The sequence below is a fragment of the Arvicola amphibius genome, chromosome 7 (assembly GCF_903992535.2).
Source record: "Arvicola amphibius chromosome 7, mArvAmp1.2, whole genome shotgun sequence".
Lineage (NCBI taxonomy): Eukaryota > Metazoa > Chordata > Mammalia > Rodentia > Cricetidae > Arvicola > Arvicola amphibius.
In genome coordinates this window covers 36,456,519-36,480,499 of record NC_052053.1, presented here as the reverse complement: position 1 = coordinate 36,480,499, position 23,981 = coordinate 36,456,519, and the positions used below count along the sequence as shown (strand labels likewise).

General features: G+C 38.5%; 1 protein-coding gene across 1 annotated transcript in view; it reads left to right on the top strand.

Annotated features, from left to right (window-relative positions):
- The window catches only part of Arhgap15 (Rho GTPase activating protein 15), a 604,020-nt gene that overhangs the window by 373,865 nt on the left and 206,174 nt on the right, over positions 1 to 23,981 (top strand). Inside the window, exon 10 of the mRNA XM_038336693.1 lies at positions 12,750 to 12,848. Coding sequence (XP_038192621.1) covers positions 12,750 to 12,848 — 99 coding nt within the window. The remainder of the gene's footprint in view (positions 1 to 12,749; positions 12,849 to 23,981) is intronic.

Here is a 23,981-nt window from a genome sequence, read left to right as displayed (position 1 = left end):
TTTGCACCTCCCATTATCCCCTGCATCTCTCTTATAATAGCATACTGAGAATTATCTGCCTGTATGTGACATATTAGTGGGAGAAAAATTCAGAGCAAATGTGATCTATGAAAGCAAAGAATGCTGCATGCTTTACTTCCTTGTATGTATTTTATTGCATGATCTTGGTCACTACAGCATCCTTTACTGAAACTAATGTAATTAATAACTTGAAGCCTCTTTGCTCAGACTAGTGTTGGGGCTGGTGTATAAACATGGTATTTCTCTAGTTTCATTTCATGATCTCTTGAGCATTGGAATCTCAAAGTATTCCCAACTCTAGTCCCAAGACTATATTCATTGTGTTCCATCCATCTCTACTCCTCAGTCTTTTAGATTAATATGCATTTTCTTAATACAAACCACAGTGGTACGTGTTTCTCAACTGCTGGCAGCTGATCACCTCTATAAACACACCTCATGTTCAGGGTCATCTCCTGTTTTGCTTCTGAGCTGGACATTCTGGCTTGCAATTACCACTTTCTGTCTCCTTCTTTTCCCCACAATGTGTCATCCTCTGGGCTGTGGTGGCTTGCACTCCTGAAAACAGAACATCATTTTAAAAATGTGTGGAGATGGTCTTCTAGGTAAATAATGATAACGCTGCCACATTATTTGTTCATTTAACTGCATGTATTGAGTAGTTCTCCTGATAGTTTTGATTAATTTGGAGTCTAACTGACAAAGATCCCATTACTGGGTGTTCTTTCCATAATTTTTCAAAAAAAGAAATCTACGCCTATAAGGAGAGAGAATAGAGCCAATTTGGAGTCTGGGAGGACTTAACCTGGCTCTGCTGACAAACTCAATTGGTCACAAGTTTGAGAGGTAAAAGATTAAAATCCCCCATTCTCTAGTTAAACTCTACTTCATTATGTAAACATCATGATTTCTAAGTGCAGTCTTGTGGAAGGTCTATTTATTTTTCTCACCAAAAGATGCTTTCAATGAAACATCACCGAAAATGGATTTTCTCCAAACAATGTGTTGCCTGCCACCCTTAATATAAATGCTGCAGCAGTCGGGTGGGGATAGAATGATCACACTTGCCAAGGCCAGGGACGCTTGCAGAGGATTCCAAAAATATTGACACCTCAGGCAAGAGGCCTTTTCTAAATACAAAACAAAAGTTGTTAAGACAGGAAGAAAAGATTAGCAGTGAGCCCACAGATGGGAATGTAGGTGGGGAGTTAGGAACTTGGGGTGCTGGGAAGGCTCCCATTTTTGAATATCCATAAGGAGGAGGAAGGCAGAAATAATCCTTAATGGTGTGCCAGGCAACAACCATGGAGGTTAGGGGCAAAGCTGGTCATGTAAGCTTGCCAAGGAAACAAAATCTCTCCTCTTTCCCTCCTTCTTGTCTACCCTATTTTAAGACGGAAAGTCAAATGCTTTCCTGTAACGTAAAGGTCCTCCTTGGTATGTAAAACTCTAGACTTGATCAAATCTGCAGATGGGAGACATTCTAAATCCATCCTTAAATACGATATCTTTTAGAATCAATCTCTAAGATATTCTTTCTTTGATAAGATTTCTCACTTTGCAAAGTTGTTTCATCAACCCTCTGAGATGAGTATTCATTATTTATGTTGAAGCTGAATGTCTTGCTGATAGTTTTTTTTTTTTCATTTGCAATTCAAAGAAACTTGTATGACCCACATATGTAAGAATGAAGTTTTTCTGGTTACTTAACTGACCAGTTCAGGGATATGGGTTATGTGGGGTGTGACTGGACACGGGGGCACAAAATGTATAGTTTCAGATTCCTCGTTCAGGACTGTTCTTCACTTTGGCCCTAGTTCTCCTGTGTGTCTTTCCAGAGAGAATTGATGGATACAATGTGTTTCCTGTGCAGTACCCTCTGGAAGGGTGGATCCTGAGTTATTTTGTCAATCTCGGCCTTTCATATTGTAATTGTACCTTCTCACTTACAGTCTCACGGGAAGCGCTATGTCCAGACTGCTGTTATATTGACAATAGAAACACACAGCAAACATCTTAAGGAATGCCATCAAGAAAGGGTATGAGGAAACCTTGGTAATTTAGGACTGGGGAAGTCTGAGTGCCATGGAATAGGCCTAGTTGCTGGGGCTGGCTTTTGCAAAGAACTTAATCGCATCTGGTCCCTTTACCAATTTCTTCAAAGTAGAGTTGTTCTGTTCACCCATTCATCCCACACAGACAACCCAGAAGAGGCTGTGTTTTCTTTAGCGTCTAAATGTAAGCAGCCTCACAGTTCAAATCTGTATAAACAACACTGTCCCCAATCTCTCTGCATCTGGATTTTAAATTTCTTGAGTGGGACCCCAGTTTGATCTGTAAGGCAGCTATGGACCTTGCTGGCTCATGTGGGGGCTGGAATCCCATGCTCCCGAGCCACATATTCTTGAGTAAAGACAGTAAATCTTCAGGGAGGATGGAAGCAATAAAGAAAAATATTTCTTATGCTAGTAATTACTGAGCTTGAACACTTCAGAGAAATTTAAAATATTTAGATTGTTTTGTTTTGTCTTATGTCTTATGGCATTATCAGCAATGGGAGAAAGATTTTCTATGAAATACCCATTTTCCTGGATCCCTCAGTGAAGAGCAATAGAACACTTCTACCACCCCAACAAGACTGCTGAGGATAGTCAGTAGTGCACCTCCTCACCCACTCAGCCATCAAAAATACCCTGTAGTTGATTCCTCTCCTATCTACCCCAAGTCAAACATCAAGTCCTATACCTTTGTCTAGCTAATCCATCTCTTCCTCATCTTCTTTACAAAACTTGACCACAACCATCTAATTTTGGTGTAATGACTCTCCCAAGACCACTCTCTTTGCAGTCACCCATGTTGTGTGAGTTGTCAAAATGCCAAGATAGCTTTTCATGTTCGTCTCCAAACAGCATTCTGCTGCAGCTAAAACCCTTAATGTCACTTCCAAATTCCTATCTCTTCAACCCTGCAAGCTCTCACCACTGAAAAACAGAAAGCCAAAGGTTGTCATTTCCTGACAGACTTCATTCCATCCTCTATCTGCTTTTCATACCCACTGGGTCATGAATCTCGCCACTTCTGGTTCATTTTCATCTCTTGCAGCTCAAAGCCTAATTATTTGTGACCATGAACAAAAATTCAGTATCTTTGATTCCATTTTCTTTGCAGTAAAATTAGTACAGTAATGGTGTCCGTCATCAGAACAATGAAGATTGATCAGGTTGTGTAGACTATACAAATGGGCCCCAAGTTGTACTAGCCCAGTGTACATTTTTGGCTTTACAACAGGTAAAAGTAATTTATAGTCAGTGGAAACTACTCAAGACATGGATTTTGATATGTTCCTTGTCTGGGTAGTTCAACACTTTCTTGCAATGCTGAGCAACAACCTCAAGTCATGGTGCCCAGTCAGCACATAAGCATAGAAGCAAATGGCACTCTACAAAGAACTGTGTTGGCAAGCATTGGTGTTTAGAAGTTTCTAAAACACACTCTTTAACATAAGATATTTTCTTTTTTAATTTTTTCTTTCTTTCTTTTTATTATTGTTTCTTTTTTTCTTCTTTTTCATTGTTTTTATTGAGCTATATATTTTTCTCTGTTCCCCTCCCTTCCTCCCACCTCCCCTTCTGTTCTCTCCCATGATCCCTCCAACTCCCAATTTTACTCAGGAAATCTTGTCGTTTTTTAACTCCCATGTAGATTAGATCCATGTATGTCTCTCTTAGGGTTTTCTTTGTTGTCTATTTCTCTGGGATTGCAAATTACAGACAAGCTTCTCTTTGTTTTATGTCTAAAAGCTACTTATGAGTGAGTACATATGATAATTGTCTTTCTGGGTCTGGATTACCTCACTCATTATGATGCTTTTTAGATTCATAAATTTGTCTGCAAATTTCAAGATATCATTATTTTTTTCCACTGTGTAGTGCTCTATTGTGTAAATGTACCACATCTTCTTTATCCGTTCTTCAGTCAAGGGGCATTTAGGCTGTTTCTAGTTTCTGGCTATGACAAATAATGCTGCTATGAACATAGGTGAGCACATGTCCTTATAGTATGATTGAGCATCCTTTGGGTATATACCCGAAAGTGGTATTGTTGGTCTTGAGGTATGTTGTTTTTAATTTTCTGAGAAATCGCCATATTGATTTCCAAAGTGGCTGTACCAGTTTGCACTCCTACCAGCAATGGAGAAATATTCCCTTTAGCCCACATCTTCTCCAGCATATTCTGTTATCAGTGGTTTTGATTTGGTCATTTTTACAGGTACAAGATGGAATCTCAAAGCTGTTTTGATTTGCATTTCTCTGATGGCTAAGGATGTTGAACATTTCTTTAAGTGTCTTCCAACCATTTAGAGTCACCTGTTGAGAGTTCTCTGTTTAGGTCTGTATCCCATTTTTTTTAATTGGGTAATTTGTTCTTTTGATGACAAATTTCTTAAGTTCTTTGTATATTTTGAAGATCAACTCTCTGTCCAATGTGAGGTTGGTGAAGATCTTTTCCCATTCTGTAGGCTGTCATTTTGTCTTATTGATCATATCCTTTGTTTTACAGAAGTGTCTCAGATTTAGGAGGTCCCATTTATTAACTGTTGCTCTCACTACTTGTGCTACTGGGGTTATATTTAGGAAGTGGTCTCCTGTGCAAATACATTCAAGTGTATGTCCTACTTTCTTTTCTATGAGGTTCAGTGTGGTTGGTTTTATGTTGAGGTCTTTGATCCATTTGGACTTGAGTTTTGTGCATGGTGATAGATATGGATCTGTTTTCATTCTTCTCCATGTTGCTATACAGTTATGCCAACATCATTTGTTGAATATACTTTATTTTTTCCATTTTATATTTTTTTTTGCTTCTTTGTCAATAACCATGTGTTCATAGGTGTATGTACTGATATCCAGGTCTTCGATTCAGTTCCATTTGTCCTCCTGTATGTTTTTATGCCAATACCAAGCTGTTTTCAGGAATGTAGCTCTATAGTAGAGTTTTAAGTCAGGGACCATGATGCCTCCAGAAGTTTCTTTATTGTATAGGATTGTTTTGGCTATTCTGTATTCCTTGTTTTTCCATATGAAGATGAGTATTATTTTTTCGAGGTCTGTAAAAAATTTTGGTGGGATTTTGATGGGCATTGCATTGAATCTGTAGATTGCTTTTGGTACGATTGCCATTTTTACTATGTTAATTCTACCAACCCAAGAGTCAATCCAAACCACACAAAGACATTACTGAGAAAGAGAATTACAGACCAATCTCACTCATGAACATTGATGCAAAAATATTCAATAAAATACTGGCAAAATAGAATCCAAGAACACCTCAGAAAAATCACTCACCGTGACTAAGTAAACTTCATCCCAGAGATGCAAGGATGGTCCAACATATGAAAATCTGTCACTGTAATTCACCATATAAACAAACTGGAAAAAAGACTACATGATCATCTCATTTGATGCTGAAAAAGCCTTTGAGAAAACCATAACATCCCTTCATGATAAAGATCTTGGAGAAAGCATGGATAAAAAGAACATACCTAAATGTAATTAAGGCAATATACAGCAAGCCAACAACCAACATCAAACTAAATGGAGAGAAACTCAAAGCAATCTGACTAAAATCAGGAACAAGATAAGGTTGTCCACTCTCCCCATATATATTCAATATAGTACCTGAGGTTTTAGATAGAACAATAAGATAACAAAAGGAGATCAAGGGGATACAAATTGGAAAAGAAGATGTCAAACTCTCACTATTTGGTGATGATATAATAGTTTATATAAGTGACCCCAAAAATTCTACCAAGGAACTTCTACAACTCATAAATACCTTCAGTAATGTAGCAGGATACAAGACTAACTCAAAAAATCAGTAGCCCTCCTTTATACCAATGATAAATGGGCTGAGAAAAAAATCAGAAACCATTACCTTCCACAATAGCCACAAATAACATAAAATATCTTGGAGTAACTCTATCCAAAGAAGTGAAAGACCTGTATGACAAGAAATTTAAGTCTTTGAAAAAAGAAATTGAGAAATACACCAGAAAATGGAAAGATCTCCCATACTTTTTAAATTTTAATAGATTTTTTTTAATTTTGAATTTTCATGTGTGAGCAGTGCTACCCCATTACTCTCATTCTTCCATTTTTCTACTCATCCCTCCCAAGTTTATGATCACTTTTAAATTGTTATTATTACTTGTGGTGGTTTGAAGGAGAATATCTCCCATTGACTCATATATTTGATACTTGGTCCCCAGATGGTGGCATTGTTTGGGGACTTTTAGAGAGATGGAGCCTTGGTGTTGTAAGTGTTTCACCAGACATAACCTTTGAGAGCTTAGTTATTCTTGCCATGTCAAGTTGCTGTCTGTGCTTTATTCTTGAGATTTAAGATGTGAGCTCTCAGCTTCCCGTCCCCAGTCACTATGCCTCTCTGTCTTCCTGCTTGTCTGTGATTTGTTGCTATGCTGTCTGTCCATGCCATCATGGGACTTGAATCCTCTGGAACTTAAGCCCAAATAAAATTCTTTCTTCTATACATTGCCTTGTTTATTGTTATATCGCAGCAACAGAAAAGTAATTAATAGAGATATGTACATATATATTTTTAGTAAATATACATATAAATATATACATACATATTTGGCTGAGTATATTTAGTTTTGTTCATGTGTCCATGTGACAAGGGCTCACCTGGGATGGCAAACCTAACATGAGATATTTTCAACTTAGAATGTATTAGTCAGACTGTCATACAACATCTGTATGAACCAGACATGGCTAAGGGTAAGTACACAGTAAATAACCATGAATGTTCACTATAACATCATAAATTACATTTTGTGGTAACCACTGTGAAAGTCCTATATGAAATATACATTAAGCTATAGACAGTCCCAGCCTGCCTTCCATCTGACATGTAATAGTTGCTGAATGAACGAATGAATAAATAAATAAATAAATAAAAATACACTACTCGGCATATGCTAGGTGTTCACTGATATTTCTGAATTAAATTGGGTAGAATTGAAAACACAGAATAAGAAATGTCATAATATTTTGTAAGGCATAACAAATATAGTTTTTTAAAATTTCTTTTCTTTTCTTTTTTTAAAAAAGAAAACAAACTATCTTTTTTCATTTTACATACCAATCCCAGTTCCCACTCCCTTCCTCCCTCCTCCCATTCCCTCCACCTCCCACCACCGCCCTAACTCCCATCCACTCCACAGAGAGGGTAAGGCACATTGCTTTGGAGATGGTCCAAGGCCCTCTCTAATATATCTGGTCTGCCCCAGTCATACAACTGTCACCCACATTCAGAAGAACTAGTTTGAACCTATACTGATTCCTTTTCTGCCTGGCTGGAGTTGGTGAGCTCCCATTAGCTCAGGTAAACTGTTTCAGTGCATCCCCATCATGTTCTTGACCTCTTGTATTCTCCCACTCTTCAACTGGACTTTGGGAGCTCAGTTCAATGCTTCAATATGGGTCTCTGCCTCTGTTTCCATCAGTTACTGGATGAACATTCTATGGTGATAGTTAAGATATTCATCAGTCTAACTACAGGGCAAGGCCAGTTCAGGTACCCTCTCCTCTACTCCTTAGGGTGTTAGCTTGGGTCAGCCTTGTGGATTCATGGGAATTTCTCCAGTGCCAGGTTTCATGCTAGTCCCATAATGGCTCCCTCAATCAAAATATCTCTTTCCTTGCTCTCATCTCTGTCTTTCCTCCATCTCTTCTATCCTGTTCCCTCAAATTCTTCTCCCGCCTCTCTGTCTCCCCTCCTCTAACAAATATAAATGTTAAGGTACAAACAACTTAATTCGAGACCTCTCCATACACTGAACTCAAACTAAGCATGAACTTCCCTTTTTGTGGAGAATTAGATGGTTTTTGCTGTGGTTGTTTGTCATCCTTTTCTCTCCAGGTTTTTTTTTTTTTTTAATTTTATTTTCTGCTGCTTCTTTTACTTTCCCTCTGACAGTTCGGGTTAAACGAATTTTACCATACCCTTGAACTCCAGTTGAAGATGAATCAGTGAGATAGAGCTAAATAACAAACAAAATTTTGCAGCATATAATATAATGGTTCTACAGTGGGGGTGTGGTATGTGCGACCTAGAAAAGGCCTGGCTTGGCAGAATTGCTTTAATACGCAGTCTGCTTGGACTTCTGAACATTGGCTTCAGCTCTGGCCATGCATGTTTCTCATGGAACCCAGGATGACGGGACAGTAGCCAGCCAGGGAAGATGTCTGTGAGTAACAACACAGAAGTGACTAGGTGGGGAGAAGACTGCCATGCTCTCTAAGGTTTTCATCTGGAACTGATTGGATACATTTCTGCTCCCATCCACCACTCCAAGCCAACTGCAGGTCAAGCCCAGTGTCAAAGGATATGAAGAAAAATAAATGCTGTTTACGCTGATCAATGGAAATTACATGGTAGGGGGTACAAATCCACACTCTAACTCCAAAAACATGAAAACCATGAACCAAAAGAAATTTACACCCTTATCCTGACTTGGTATTCATAACATCCTTCCTAGACTGTGCATTGCCTCTTTAACAATAGTTAATAGACCCTAGGATCTAATCACCCACTCTTCTCTGTGCCCCCATGCTCTTTATAATCCATCAAACAACCTTCTTCAAGCAGAACTATGGTTGTGACACACACTCAACTCAAAAATCCCAGCAACCTGCTAATATTACTCCATATTGGGTAAGGACTATGGTATGTAAGAAACCTAGAGAAGTGTCTTACCACTGGCATATAATAAGTTCCATTGCTTTCTTTTAAAACAAGTTAGCCATGGTTCTCAGTTGCCCCATAGTGACAGCAGTGCTCCACTTGACCCAAGCACTATCACAAGGTGATGTCCCAAGTGCAAACAAGGAAAGGAAAGTGCCTCCTTCTTCACAATCTTTTCATAGGGTAAGAAAGCAAAGTCTCTGCACACACCCCAAATGGCTTTTCTGTTTCTTGTCTAGACCATCCTATCAACCAGAGATGCAGAGACATAGATTTTAATTGAGATCATTCTTGGGTTGTGTCTTATGAATTCTGTTTTATTTCTATTGGTTGATTTTGTGTGCACATGAAGATGTACGTGTAAAGGTGTCTGCATGGCAACTTTTATTGTGTAGCGATCAGAGGACAATATTCAGGAGCTGTTGTCTTCTTCCACCATGTGGATCAGATGGTTTTTATCCAGGTTGGATGGCAGCAGCAAAGGCCATTACCTGTGGAGTCATTTAGTCATCCTGAGTGAATTCTAAGAACAAGAAAGTAACTTTCAAAGGAAATACTTATAGGACATAATTATTATTTGTCAAATTACTGAACCCAGTTGACAAAATATAAGACACTTCCGAATACAATCTCCTGTTTAAGCTTAATTCATCAAGATTTCAATAAACCATGAGTTTTTTTTCCAGAAAAGGGCACCCTGGTCATGCTGTCTTTTCCCCAAGTGCTGGCACTTTTTGTCCTCCATCTCTCCAAACGCACTTGTGTTCCTCTCGTGATTTCTGCTCAAGTCCTACTTATTCCTGACGATTCGCCTCTTCTCTGGGAAGCTGTCCATGAGTAACGCTAGGCTTTCCTTTTCCCGTATGTTCCCACAAAACACCTTTACTACCCCAGACACTTGATAATTCAGGATCACCCGTTCTTCCCACATGTGTCAGTATTTTACACAGGATACATTTAGAGGATGAGGAGGTTGTAACATTTTAATAATGATGTGGGAGATCCTGAGGTTACTTTGCTGCAGAATAGGCACTCATGATTGTCTTTCCCAGACAGTGAGTGGATTAAAGAGAAAATATCATAAGTTTCCATCTTTCTCTTATATGCACGTAAAAAGAAAACAAAGTCCTTCTGAAAATTTAGCACTCACTTTATGACTGCATCTACTTTCCTTGAATGACTTCCATTTAAAATAGTTCTGTCTCTCTCTCTTTCTCTGTCTCCTGAAGACATGGAAGACATACACCGGTATATATCTGAAGGGCGTTATTCTTCCTGCTAAACACCTTTTATGGCACCTGCTGTATCAACCCTGCAATATTAGAAAAATCCTAGTATCGTTTTACAACTTCAAGTGCCTGCTTCATTGCTGTGCAGAGAGAAGAGTCAATCAAGATTTGGGCAACAGACTTAAATAATGAAGTCTACTAACAGGTTTACATGCTGTAGTAATGTTTCCTGACTGTGAACTCTATCCAACTCAAAATGTTTAATCTGAAGCCCCAGACAATTTTTCTTAGGTAATATTCATGCCACTCTTTATTATAGGGATGCTCACCGTTTGGAACAAATCTCTGCTACTTCATCAAGTGTTCAAAGCATATACAATTGTTTGCCATTTTTATACTCTCTGGGTTTTGAGTTTATCTTCTTCCTGTCTCTTGTATAAACACACATATTTCCACATCAGGGTGTGTTATTAATAGTGCATTAGCCTTACTTGATACCCTCTATGTTGTCGTTACCAGCACATATAAATACATTTTCCTAAGTAACATGAAAATCCAGCTTCCCTGAAATCTCAGTGTCTTCATCATCAAAATACTTTGGCACTTAGGATTCTGTTATGTACAATTATATCGTGTTTCCACATTCCTGTGTATTTAAATTTTTCTGCAAAAATCCCCACTGACAATTCAAAATATGCTTAATAAATTTCCATTATGTGCCAAACTACATTGCCTGCGTCTAAGAGAAGATCCATAGTAAATGTTTTACCCTGACCCTTCTGAGTTGCAATTCTTAGCTTAAATAAACTATACAATCAACATGGGTCTAACATCTCAAGGGGAGGTAAGCCCCATGCCCAAATAAAGAAGAGATATTGATATAGAAAATGGAGTTGAGTGGCTCAGTCTTTGAGAGGTGGCTGGAAAAGACTACAGCGAAAAGATAGCATTTGATCAAAGACTGGAGCAATGGAGTTCCACCCAGAGGGGATAATGAGACCACAACCCCAGGGACAAAGTATTCGTAAGGGATTAGAAACAGACACTCAGGAAACAAGAGTAGTCTCCATGGAGATTGAGAAAGCTAAAAGGAAAACAGTTCGCAGAGGACAAATCAGGGATAGCATGAGAAGTCACAGGGGGACCAGGCCTCATTCTGATCAAAATGGGACACCCTTGGACTCTCCACATACTAGTCTGGGTGTGAGTATTACATATCGTTGCTACGGAAATGAGGTCTTGAAGTGAGTAATGCGATAGTTACACAATACTCAGGATGGACTTAATGCCCCTCAAGTCCGTGCACACTTGGTACATGGTGCATATTTTATGATTATTTTTAAAATACAGTCTATGAGTGTCTACTGCTGTACTAAGCCCTGGCAACTACAAAATAACGGATGATTCAGACACTCGGGCTCTGGAAATAGAGAGATGGTTCTGTATTAGTCACTTTCTTGCTGTTGGAACAAAGTACCTGAGAAAGTCAGTTATGGAAGGAAAAGGTTCTTTTAGCTTCTGGGTCCAGTGTAGAGTCAAAATGATCCATTGCTTTGGGCTGACAATGCATTGTGGCAAGGGAAATGTGTGGCATAGCAGTGAGGCCACATATCACAAAACCGATTGCTCACTGCATGAGAGTAAAGAGGAAAAAAATTGTAACAGGCAGAAACCAGGGAAGAGATATACCTTCCAAAAGCATGCCCTCGTGACTTACTTCCTCCAACCAGTGTCTAGTTGCCACAACCTTCCAGTGACTCCATCCAATTATGTATCTGTTGATCGGATCAGGTAGACTCTGATCCAATCGCCTCTCAATAGTACCCCTGGCTGGAGAATGGTGCTTTCAATAAATGAACCACCAGCACCAAGTTGAAGTCCAACTCACAGTTCCATTAATCACAAATGCAGAAATGCTGTTGGACGAAGCATCTGTCTTATTCTAAATGAGAGGGAAGGGCTGGGGTCTCACCCTCGCTTATAGCAGCTTTCTTTAGTCAGATGCCCTCTGAAACAAAGGGATATTAACAAAACAAGTACAAGGAATATTATCCCTTCCACCCTTTTATAGAAACTCACATATATTGGGGCTCTCACAAATCAAAGCACTTTTAATGCTTACCTTAAACTCTGTTTAACGTGGTTTAACTTGATGTTGCCGAGCCATTTTGAGAACAAGCCCTGTTGTCTACAGCATCTGTTGAACAACCCGAGGAATTGCTGTCCAGGAAGTCTATTTCAATGGAGAGGCCACTCTGGCTTAGGGAAGCTCTGAGCAGAGGCTTGTCGCAAAGGTGATACTTAAATCTGACCAAGAGGGTGAGCATTCAAGACAGGAGAAAGAAACACTAAGAGGTTGGCTTTGCAGTGCTTTCCCTGCTTCTACCTTCCTCCTCAAATAACTCTGCAGGATGAATTCCTTAAATATAATGACCAAACTATATTTTTGATAACTGCTGACAAACTTGCAAAACATGCAGGATTTCAAACACACTTAGACACTCTTCCTCCACGCCTAATCCATGACCATGCTAGTTTTCTTACATTGAGATCAGGGTTCTGTTGCATAAAGGGACGTGCAGTCTTTAATACGTCTGCCGTAGACACTTTGAAATTGAAGCAGAAATCAATTCCTATGCGAGATGAAGAGCGCAGTGTTGGCTATGGAAGCAGAATCAAATTAAAGAACAACGCAGGCTGGGATTTTAATGAAACTCATCTTTGTTTCGTTTGCAGATCAAACTTTTGGCTCTCATCTGCACACAGTGTGTGAACGGGAACATTCCACAGTTCCATGGTTTGTAAAGCAATGCATTGAAGCTGTTGAAAAACGAGGTGGGTAGCTAAATCTGCAGCCTTGCTGCATCCTCTGAGCAGCTACAGCTCGAGTTCACGGTGCCACTTGATTTCTCTGGGAAGCCACGCAATTAAAACTTGACTTTTGTTAATCGGCTAAGAGGATCAAGTTTCTTATTAACTTCGGTTTGTTTTTACAATAGGGACATTAGCAATTCTCACTAATGTTCTTTTTTTTTAATATTTTGTCTGTCTGACATACTGTTGAATCAATTGCAAACTTCTTGTTTCTAAGCCAGTGATAAAACATTCATGAAATATCAGCACTCTCGGTGTTAGAACCCTCTGACATTCATGCTGGTAGACGTGCCAGAACCATTTTGGTAAGCCCCCAGCATTACCCAAGTGAAGTAAACAGCGTTTCCACTCACAGATACTGATGCGCTGTCTTCCACATGGTTCTGCTCAGTGCAGATTACAGCTAACTGGGTTTCCTGGAACAATTAGTAGATACACCTCCAGTGTTAAGATGACCTTTGACTCCTCTGTTTCAACATTCTGTTTTTCATCTGAAATTATTTCATCTCACGGAAGGGAAGAAAACAAACCCCAATTGACTCATCATTTCTATGCTAGTTTATCTGTGGAGTGTTTTTCCTTCGAACTATGACTTCATTCATTCAAGGTCATTTTTCCTGGAAGACACACACTGTAAATGCAGAATCTTAAAAAAAAAAAATGTATTAAATAAAAATGTGAAGCTTCATCACCATCTGTTACAAGTTTACAACATATTTCCAGGATCTAGGGGAATATATATCATGCGAAACATAGAGGTGTTTGCAGAGAAAAGCAATGGCTGACCCTATTTCCATTTTCAACACCTATTCTCCTAAAACAATACAACCAAAGGGAAAAAGATCTTCAAATCCTCTGCTCAGAAAAAAAGGCCATTTTAATTCTCTCGGTGTTACCTGGCTTTATTATAGAAGCATAATAAAAACGGCATGCAATTTCTAGCTCCTAGAAATTCATACTTTAATTATACTGTAAGGACAGCCTTGGGATCCTATTATTCCCCTATCAGTAGGGAATGAGAGAATAACAAGAGGGGAAGGGTTGGGTAGGGACACAGATAAAGACCCGTGGCTGTGGGGAAAGGCACATTGGCACTTCAGGGAGAAGAGTTGAGAGAGGAGAGAACAGGAAACAGTTACTGTAGAATAAGCACCGAGAAGTGCCTGCGCAGAATGAAGCTGATTGGAATTAAGAGCGAAATGTGGTTTTAGTGCCTGTTGCGATTTCATTCCATTTATAGGTGCCTATCTGACGAATACACATGATTTTAAAAATACTTAAAGCCAAAATGGGCAGCCGAGAAGGTTGCCATTATTTCCAATAGTTAAATTATCATCTTTTCCAAGAAATCTTCATTCACCTTTAAATACTGAGGACCAATGGTATGAACATTATTATGTTATATCAAAAACAAAATTCAAATAGGCCATGGGGGAAAGTCATACATAGTAAGATGTATGCACGAGGAAATAATAGCTCATATCTCTCGATTTGTGTGTCTACCTAAGGCAAAATGAAAAACCCTGCCTGATGTAGCCTTGCAGGGTACAGATACCATACTATCACAGAATAGAAACTGTCTATAAATAGGGATTGTATCTATGCGTGGCATTTTCATGGTGATTTTTAATAAAGTAAGATGGTGTTTCTGCTGACAGGAGCAATCATGACAGCATTATATTTTATTGTCCCAATGTTTACTCTCAAAATGAATTTGTAGATCCAGCGCTAAACAGCTGCTAATCACACATATGATTATTAAAATAATTCCCGAGCATCCTAATGAAACGCAAAGACATTTTGTAATTCTGCAAAGCAACTGAAAAATTCAAAGCACTTTGGCAGTGTAAGCTTAAAGGAACTCCATGGAAATGTTCAATAAATACTCAAAGACACAGACAAACGTCTCACATCATTGCAAAATTTACAAGTGCGTACTTTCTATTATATTTTTCCATGATCGTTTCGTTGGATTAATATTCTTACAATTACACACCAGTGCTGTTTACTCAAAGTGTTGTTTTTACTAAATTTTGGCATATTGCACCTCAGGACAGAAATAATTTATGTGAATCTAAGTCCAATATTTATGCAGGCTTCTGATGACATTTGATGCAGGGTTGGTACTAGAAAGTAGCAAGGGAAGGTGCCAAGTCTCTCGGCATGGCTGGGACTCAGCATATCTGGAGTGCTCCTTCTAATGGCCAGATGCTCCTCCAGCCAAGAAACTCAACTGTGCAGTCATGGGAAATGCTTATGGGTCCACTCTAGGAAAGGCCCATTTAATGCAAGCTGCGTTCGCTCTCCCAGTCTTGGGGAAATGGCCTCTGGGTTCATACTATGGGCACACTGGCTCTAATAGAAAGGATTTGGCTCCTTCCTCATTTTCCCTCTCTAATTGTTTTCTTTTTTTTTCAAGGCACCTATAAAACTCAAGCAGTATTTTTTAAATGCTTATGATATATTTATTATAAAATGAAGCATGGTAGGGCAGACAAACTCAGCATTTGATTCAGTCATCCTCTCAGGTTGCTGACTGCTTGAGTCTGACAGAACCATGCTTGGTTTCTGGGGTCTCCCAGGAAGGTCTGTCCAGTGACTAGCAGAAGCATATTCTTTGTTCACCTTCAGTAAAGTGGCATTAGTTACATTAAATTTTTGGCATCTTTTGTATATAATGTAGAAAAATGGCTACGTAAGCCTGTAAACCAACTGGCAAATGACTTACCTGGCACATTACCTTGTCTCAATTTGATTCACTATACTCTTGACCACTAGGCCATATTGTCCTCCCAAGCTTTTTAGACTACAGTCACTTCTGCCTTTTTTTTTTCTGTTTGCGCAGCCCTAAGTATCCTTTTGTACAAAGAATGACATTGATTTTACACTTGCAGCTCCTTCTCTCTGCCTTACTCTCATGGTTGAAAACTCTCTGTGGGTTACTCAAATTGAGCAATGAATGTCTCAACTTGAATTTCTTCCTGAAAGACACCTTGGATGTTGAATGAGGAAGCAGTCACTCGATGTGCATTGTTCTTCACGTTATGAACTAAACTCGTAGAAGAAATAGACACTAAAGATAAAGCACACGCTGAGATAAGGGCTTTGAGAGGAAAGCGCAGGTAAAGAACATAGGAAAACGATTACAAAATCTGAAACGCAAACAAAGATGTGTGTCTTTAAAGTAAATTGATCAAAACCTAAACCATAAACACATGCTTGTTTGCTTTGCCCTCCACATAGGATCAGGAGAGTTTAATTTGGTTTTATTCACAAAGCTTCTATCTTGGCCCATTGTGTGGTCATAAGTAGAATAAGTCAGCCATATGTGATACATGGAAAGACATGTTTTACATGAAAAGTTAAACAGAGACCTTGCCAGAGACTTCTTTTATAGAGAGATAGAATTTACTAAATTAATGAACATAATTATACCCTAAATATGTTTTGTATATCAAGTACATTTTTTAATGTAAGGAAATACAATTGAATTTTAAAATTAACATAAATGCTGTTGGCATTCAGTATCCATAATACGCTGTGATAGCTCATTATCCCCTAAGATTGCCAGTTCTGCTGCTGGGCCCCATAAACATAGCACGTTCCGAGGGTACCAAGAGATCTGTAACTCAGCAATCTGAATATACGTGACACTACTGAAATATGTACTTAAAATAATTACGTTACATTGTATGCTTTTGCCACAAGTTTTATTTTTTATTCAATCTATGTGTTTGTGTCTGTGTGTTCCTGAGTGTACACACCACACACGAGTGTAGAAATGAGAAGACAACTTGTAGGAGTTGGTTCTCTTTTTCCATCACGTGGTTCCCAAGGATGAAACTCAAATGGTCTGGTTTGGCGGCTTACACTTACCCTATGAGCATCTCACCAGCCCTACTGTGCGTGAGTGTGTGTATGGGGGGGGTGAGAGTGTGGGAGATGTGTGTGTGTTCCCATGTTTTCCACCCTTAATGATTTGAGATACAAGATAGCTTTCAGAATGCTTCAGTAATTGCTGACCAACAAGGAATTTGCCCTTTCTCTGTGTGTGTGTGTGTGTGTGTGTGTGTGTGTGTCTGTGTGTGTGTGTGTGTCTGTGTGTGTGTGTTTCCTTCTCTCAAATACATAAAGCTATGACAGGAATGAAACACAAGTTACATACTTGACTTAGTGCCCAGAAGATACCCTGGGATCCATAACATTGCTTAAAGATTTGAAGAAAGCCCTTTAGTCCAGTTCTGAGAAGGTCCTCAGCCTCCAAAGCTTTATCTCTCAACTTGACTTCGTGGCAGCTGTTATATTTTTTTGCTGTCGTTTGTTTGACAGGATCCAGTTATAGGTTCCGATGTCTGTTTAAAGAAACAAGGAGGCTGTTGGCTTCAAAATCCCCTCATTGCTTGTGTGATCAGCATTTTCCCAGGCTTTTCTACATAGTTTGCCAAGCAAAGGGACTGACCTTTTGTAGCAAACACTTTTTCATTTCAAAATGCTCACTTTGATTTTTGTCCCATTTTATACTCATTCCAAACTGTTTACAACCCACTAAAAATGACTGTGAATTATATGTTTGTATAATGGATTCCTTTTGTGGTCTGAGCGGAATGTTTACTTTGAACAATTAGTTATCTTAGGATAGATTGTAGCAAGTTGAAAAAATAATGGCTAAAATTATTATTATACCTTAACTGGTTTTTTAATTCCTTGTGATTATGTGAAATTTGAGAGACAGACAGACACCTTAGCTACATGAATTTTTATACGGTCATATTTGCTAGTACCGTCATAGCGTGAGAACTATGAGTGCACATCTATGATTTTGGAAACTTCACAGTACGGAATAAAAATAGATATATGACTATTTGCTATAAACAGATTGCTGTGAATAGTAGGTAGAGTATGTATGTACAAGAAATTATTGGAAAAGTGATGGAAATGATGATTGTCTAGGTTTTCTGCTGAGCTACATGAAGCTTATCCTTGTTAATATTCTGTAACTTCATTCAGTGAACCCTTCAGCCCATTGAGATCCCACTGAGTACTTTGGTATAAAAATAAAACTTCACATTGCTATTTCCCATTGCTTGAAATCTAGGCCCCTAAAGTGCAGATTGTATTGCCATAACTAGACAAGTCTGCTCCCAGCCCTGCTAACTTTATACTGTTCATTCTTTCCCACTTTGAAATAATCTATGAGAGCTGGATCCAGGCACGCACTAAAGACTGATCCGTCTACGAAGAATATGCAATTTGTACTGTTTAGTTTCTGATGAGAGTCTTGAAAACTTTTATGATTCTATCCTCTTCCAGAGAGACTTCTGCTTCCTAGTTTTATAAGCAGTAAGTGAAAAAAAAAAGTAATAAAAACAAAACAAACTGATAAAAATTACATGCTTAGAGCAAAAATCTAGAGTACAAGATAAGCAGTTTTTCTTTTTCTCTGGAGAATATTTGTGGACTTGACAAAAAAAGGTTCCTAAGGGAGCGAGCTATGTTGGTGTTTGTTGTTGTTTGTTTTGGTTTTTTCTCACTTTTATGTCTAGAGCTTGGATGTCCACATGCACGCTGAGCGCCGACGATCCTCAGTGAAGCTCTTGAGAGCAGGCTGCAAATTAACTTAGTTTTTCTTTCTGAGTTAAAATTAAGACCAGTCTCTCTTTTATTTTTTGTAATTTCTTTTTTGTTCTCTTGGTGTTTTGTTTTGCTGTTTTAATGCCACCTTCCTGACAGCGGTTCTGCTGTGCTAGAGCCAAGTTGGAGCTGGCTCTTTGGGGTAGTCACGCTGGGGCCTCTGTGTCTGTAAGAAAGCCACATTGAGGGCTAGGAGGAAAGACAATTTCCAACAAAGTAAACAGGAAATGGCCTGCAAGAGTATAAAAGAGAAACCAGAAAAGACAACCCAAAAGAAATCAGAGATGGCAAGGTGGAGAGTTGGGGGTGGAAGTAGGTTTCGCAAGGAAGAAAGCGAATGTGGGCAAATGGGTAGGCCTGTGAGTTCTGCAAGGGGGCAGCACGGGATTGGGTCATTTCTAGCAATTACCCCAAACATACTTTTCTGTCCCGAAGACATTTGTTCTTGCAAAATGATGGCAAGTTAAATCTGGCAGTAAAAAGTATGCCTTGAATTGTAAAAAAAAAAAAAAAAAATTCTGCACACAAACTGTTTTAATTAATTTGCTGTGCTTATTAATGGCATTTAATTAAGTTTATATCTACTTAGAAGCACATATGACAGTCTTGTTATCAAAAAGACCTTAAGCATAACAGAAGTTGGCGTGGGAGTTGACGTGCAGGTCAGTCACCAGTGAAGCTAGCTACGGAACACAGCGGTGTGGCCTGCTCACATCGCACCGACTGTGGATATTCCCACACTTCTGGATCCAGACTGCAAAAGAACAGTGTCAGATAAAGCCTGGGTCTAATTTCCAACATTTACCACCACTCTTAATCCCCATTCTGGAATTTAGGATTTGAAAATATTTTCCACTGGAGTCACTTGATTTTAAGCCAAAATTAAGACCCCGCACAATTAGCCTTTTATTATGGATAGAAAGCTTGAATAGATTCAGCATATCAAGATCCAGTACGCTAAGATGTCTTATAAGTGGCATCATTTTATAAAGTAAATTCTTGGTCTGTGAGTTTCTATTATAAGGACCTATATTCAGAAGTTCATAGTGCAACCATTAAAGATAATCGAGCTGAGAGCTGGCAGGCTGTTTTCGCCTGGAAACAAATGTTTACAAAATTTGTAAAAGAAATTATATTTGTTTGGAAAGCTTTCAGGTTTTCAATAATCAGGAACAAAATAAAAATAATTTAAGGCAGCCAAAGATTTTCCAGATATTTGTTGCCCTGGGAATCAAAACAAAATAACCCTATAGTTTTTATTTGTAATTCTTGTTTTATAATGAAAACTGACTGATTTACAAAAATATGAAAATTTCCACAACACTACTACTATGATTTGGGCAAAACACTTTTGTTTCTGATAGAACAAGAATATATAGATTTGATTTAGATTAACGATCCTTGGGTTCAACACATGAAAAAGTCTTAGGTTGGTTTCAGAAGCAGTGAGTGATCCAGAATTCATATGCTTTTGAGTACCCTGGTGACTAATTCTCCCTTTAAAGTCAGTAGGGAAAAGATGGTCTTTCCAATTCCCCCCTTTCTATTTGCAAATGAAGAATGCCCAACATAAACATCAATCTACGTACAAACAACAAGCCAAATACTTATTCTGGGTACACTGTTGCACGGAGAGCATCGTATCCATTTCTTTAGCACCATACTTTGTCATAATTTTCCTATCTCCTTGAAAGATTAATGTCTCAATGATTCCTTGATGCCTTTAACCTCCCTGGAAAGTTATTTTATAGTTTAACAGTCTGTGGAGCTAGTAATATTTTTTTCTTTGGGTTAAAAATAATCCTTTCTTTTCTAGCTTAATCTTTTTGCCTAATTTTATACTCTTCAGACCACTTCCTATTTTCAGTTCAGAAAAAGAAAAACAATCAAGCAGGAAAAAAAAATCAAGGGCAAGGCACTTTGAAAAGAAAAACAAACTACACGGAACCAAAATAGCTCTTTAAATGATAATGTTGGGCGAACTCTTGAGGTTGGTTACTAAAGACTGTAGACCCGAATTCAAAAAACATTCCCGTTTTAAGAAAAGATAATCCTGGAGGCCTGATTGCTAGGGTAATAGCACAACATACAGTAGAAAAGTATTTATTTACATACCCACTTCAGCTCCCTGCGTGTCCCTTCTGAAAGTGCATTGACTTCTCTCACAGTGCCTAATGAGGAAGGGCTCCCAGGAAATGGTCTGAGTGAACTGAACTCATCCTTGCTTTGGCATTCAAAATAAAAAGCAACTCGTAGTCAACAGTTGCTGAGTGAAGGCAGCTACATTTTATGTAAGGGGATAATGTGATTTGTAGCTTGGTTGTTAAATATTTAAGTGCGACCACTTACGGAATGTGTTGCATTGTTCAGTGGGGTGCCATCTTTCCATCAGGCCCCAGCTATGTTAGGCAGTTGAAATGAGGTTGCCCGAAAGATTTTATAGTCCTCAATTTGGAGATATTCGATTTAAGCGAACAGTCCAGCAACCACTGGACTATCCATTCCTTGACCGTTTTCATTAGAGGAAGTAATGTCCCATCAGGCACTGCTTCATCGCCACTAACCTACTGTTTTTAATCAGATAATTGAATGATTTACAATGGACATGCCTGATGATAGTCAGTCATGGGCTCATTTTCTATAGCCACATAGGAAGCTGGGTTCTCTATCTTTTTCTTTTACTTGAACTTGGAATGCAATGTTACTGCTTTTCTGTGTTAGTTAACCTCCCTGTGATTTAATGTTTGTTTTCCACACACCTCTCAGGAAATTTTTACTTAATAAAAAATTTTGAGTTATAAGAGATTGTCATATGATATGATCAACACATCATGGGGGCCAGGGAAAAGGCTCAGAAATTAAAAGTGTTCGCTGCTCTCACCGAGGACCCAGGTTCACTTCCCAGCACTCACCTCAGGCAGCTCATATCCACCCGCACCTCCAGTTCCAGAGAATTCAAGTCTTTTTGATGCCAAGGGCACCTGCACACATGTAGTACACATGTATTTGTAGTCACATAAAATAAAATAAAGATAAATAAATTTTTTTGAAAAAGAAAACCACGCTCAACACAGAAATATAAACATGAAGCTAATGAAGGGAGGATGTCAATAGCCGAAATTCTGAGATAAATTTTGTTTTTTTTTTTCCATATGCACTTCATCCAGGACAAATTTAAACTCTGCTATTGAAAAAAAAACTATAAAACTATGAAAGCACCTATGTCATTAAAATTTAGAATTGTGATGTATAATTAAGATTTGTTCTTTTCTAATTCCATTTTGGATTTTTGAAAGTTCGGAGTGAATTAACTCCTGAGCTACCTGCAGAACCAGCGGATAACAATAATAATAATCAAGTGATCCTTGCCTGTTGCCCATCTCCAAATCTTTATGAACTGCTTCGTGTGTTCTAAGAATTCCAGCAAAACCCTTGCTTCCAGAGATCTCTGTTTATCCTGTATGCTCGTTCCTTCCCCTAGAAAACCTGCCATGAACAGTCAGTCCGCTTGCCACATTTGTCTTCATTCTCTTGCAAACAGCAGAAAAATCACCTTCTCCAAACAAAATGCTCCAACTCATTCCCAACCTCCTCTGTGGGCCCCTGAATATATCAGAGGGGCTTTCCTTCCGCATGCTAGCAACAACTCCACTTTTCCTAACATATCCCCAAGTGCTGAGATTGCAATAGCTGTTTTCACTGCCTTTTTCCATCTAGAGCACGAGTCTTGAACATAGCCATTGTGTTGGCTTTGCAGCCATCTTTACTCTACCTACAATTTCATAGTCAGCGGGAGAAAGGGACTCAATTCACAGTGAGTGACTAAGTGGATAAAGAGGTGGATATTATCCAAAACCCCCGCCTCACATCCATCCTTAGAGAATCAGATCACATGACCTAAAGAGACCTTTTCGGAAACACAGTGACTGTGAACACTATGTGCAATCATACAAACCAGAGACGGGACTCTATAAAGCGAGAGCGTTGAGGTTGTGTTTCTACAATGTCACCAACCATCAATATATGAACTGATATATTAGCAATAGTTCATAGTAGAAAATGACAGAAATTGAACAGTGACTCTGATTTCCAACATAGATCTTAGACAAAACAAACTTTGTCATCTTTAATAGAGAAAAGCAATACTCCCACCGAAGGGTGTTAAATTGTCCCACGGACCTGAATGATTCAACAACTAAAGCAAATTTGCCATTTGTTGCTTGCGAACATAGTGGTGTCCTAAGAAGAGCGCTATCCCTTTTTATATGTACACCCCCAGGCTTAGTGACTACTTCCCTGTAAGTTTGCGCATAATTTTTCCTATTATCACCCCCTAGGTCTCTTTCACCGTTGCCACTTTCCAGGCCTCGACCATCCACTGAACAGCCATGTTTCTGATTATCTTCTCCCAAATGTATTAGCCTGCATTATTTAAGACTGAATCTCATTTTATTATTTCCTGCTCATATTTCTAAACTCCTTAAGTCCATTTGTATGATTCTTTTGTCCTCACAGATGTCCACAGTTCCTCCCAATTTAGTATCATCAGCAAATTTAATTAATGTTCTGTTTACCTCTCCTTCTAATGAAACCAGTCCCTTGCTTCATTTCATCAAACAACGTAAAAATGTATTGGCAATAAAACAGTACAAAGCAGCGTTCCCTCACGGTAGGAGGGGAGGCTAAGGATACAGCAAAGGGCCATGTGGTGAAGGGCAGGCAGTGCAGTAGTAGAGAGCTGAGCTGGTTGGCTATTGCCCTGAAGCAAAGGCTTTCTCACACTTGGGCACATTGCCTGAGTGCTGGTGTCAGTATGCAGGCTCATACACATGTATGAGTTCTCTATTCTGTAAGCTGCTTGATTAGCCTCAATGAGGACTTGTTGCTAAAGATATATTTATGGATATGGATATATATATATATATATATATGGATATATATACATGTTTACAGCTTAGTTGAAAAGCTCAGTTTAAAACCATCAACTCAACTATAAAATTATTTATGTAATAAAATATAAATTATTACTGTAACTATTTGGTGATATTTAACACGCAAGGTAATCACAAAGCTAGATATAGACACACACACTTGGATTACACATGTTTTAAATTGTTTTTACTTTTTTTTCTAGAATTTACTGTGACATACCTTTTTCTTTTAGACCTTAACTTGGTGACTGTAAGTTAACCCTTGTATGTAAGTAAAATTATTTATAAATAATCAGTTTATAAGATGAAGTAGGATATTTTCTTCAGATGTATTTAATATGAAAAAGAATATATGGTTTGTAGATTTAGTAATCTGGGAAATGAAGGCTGAGTGGAGAAGGGGTCCTTATTTACTTAAGGTTAGGATGTTTATGTTCAGAGAATAGCATCATTAGGCTTTAAAGATAAGGCCATATTAGCACGGAATACTTATATAAAGAAAAATCAACAGCATTTACTAATCTTCTATTAC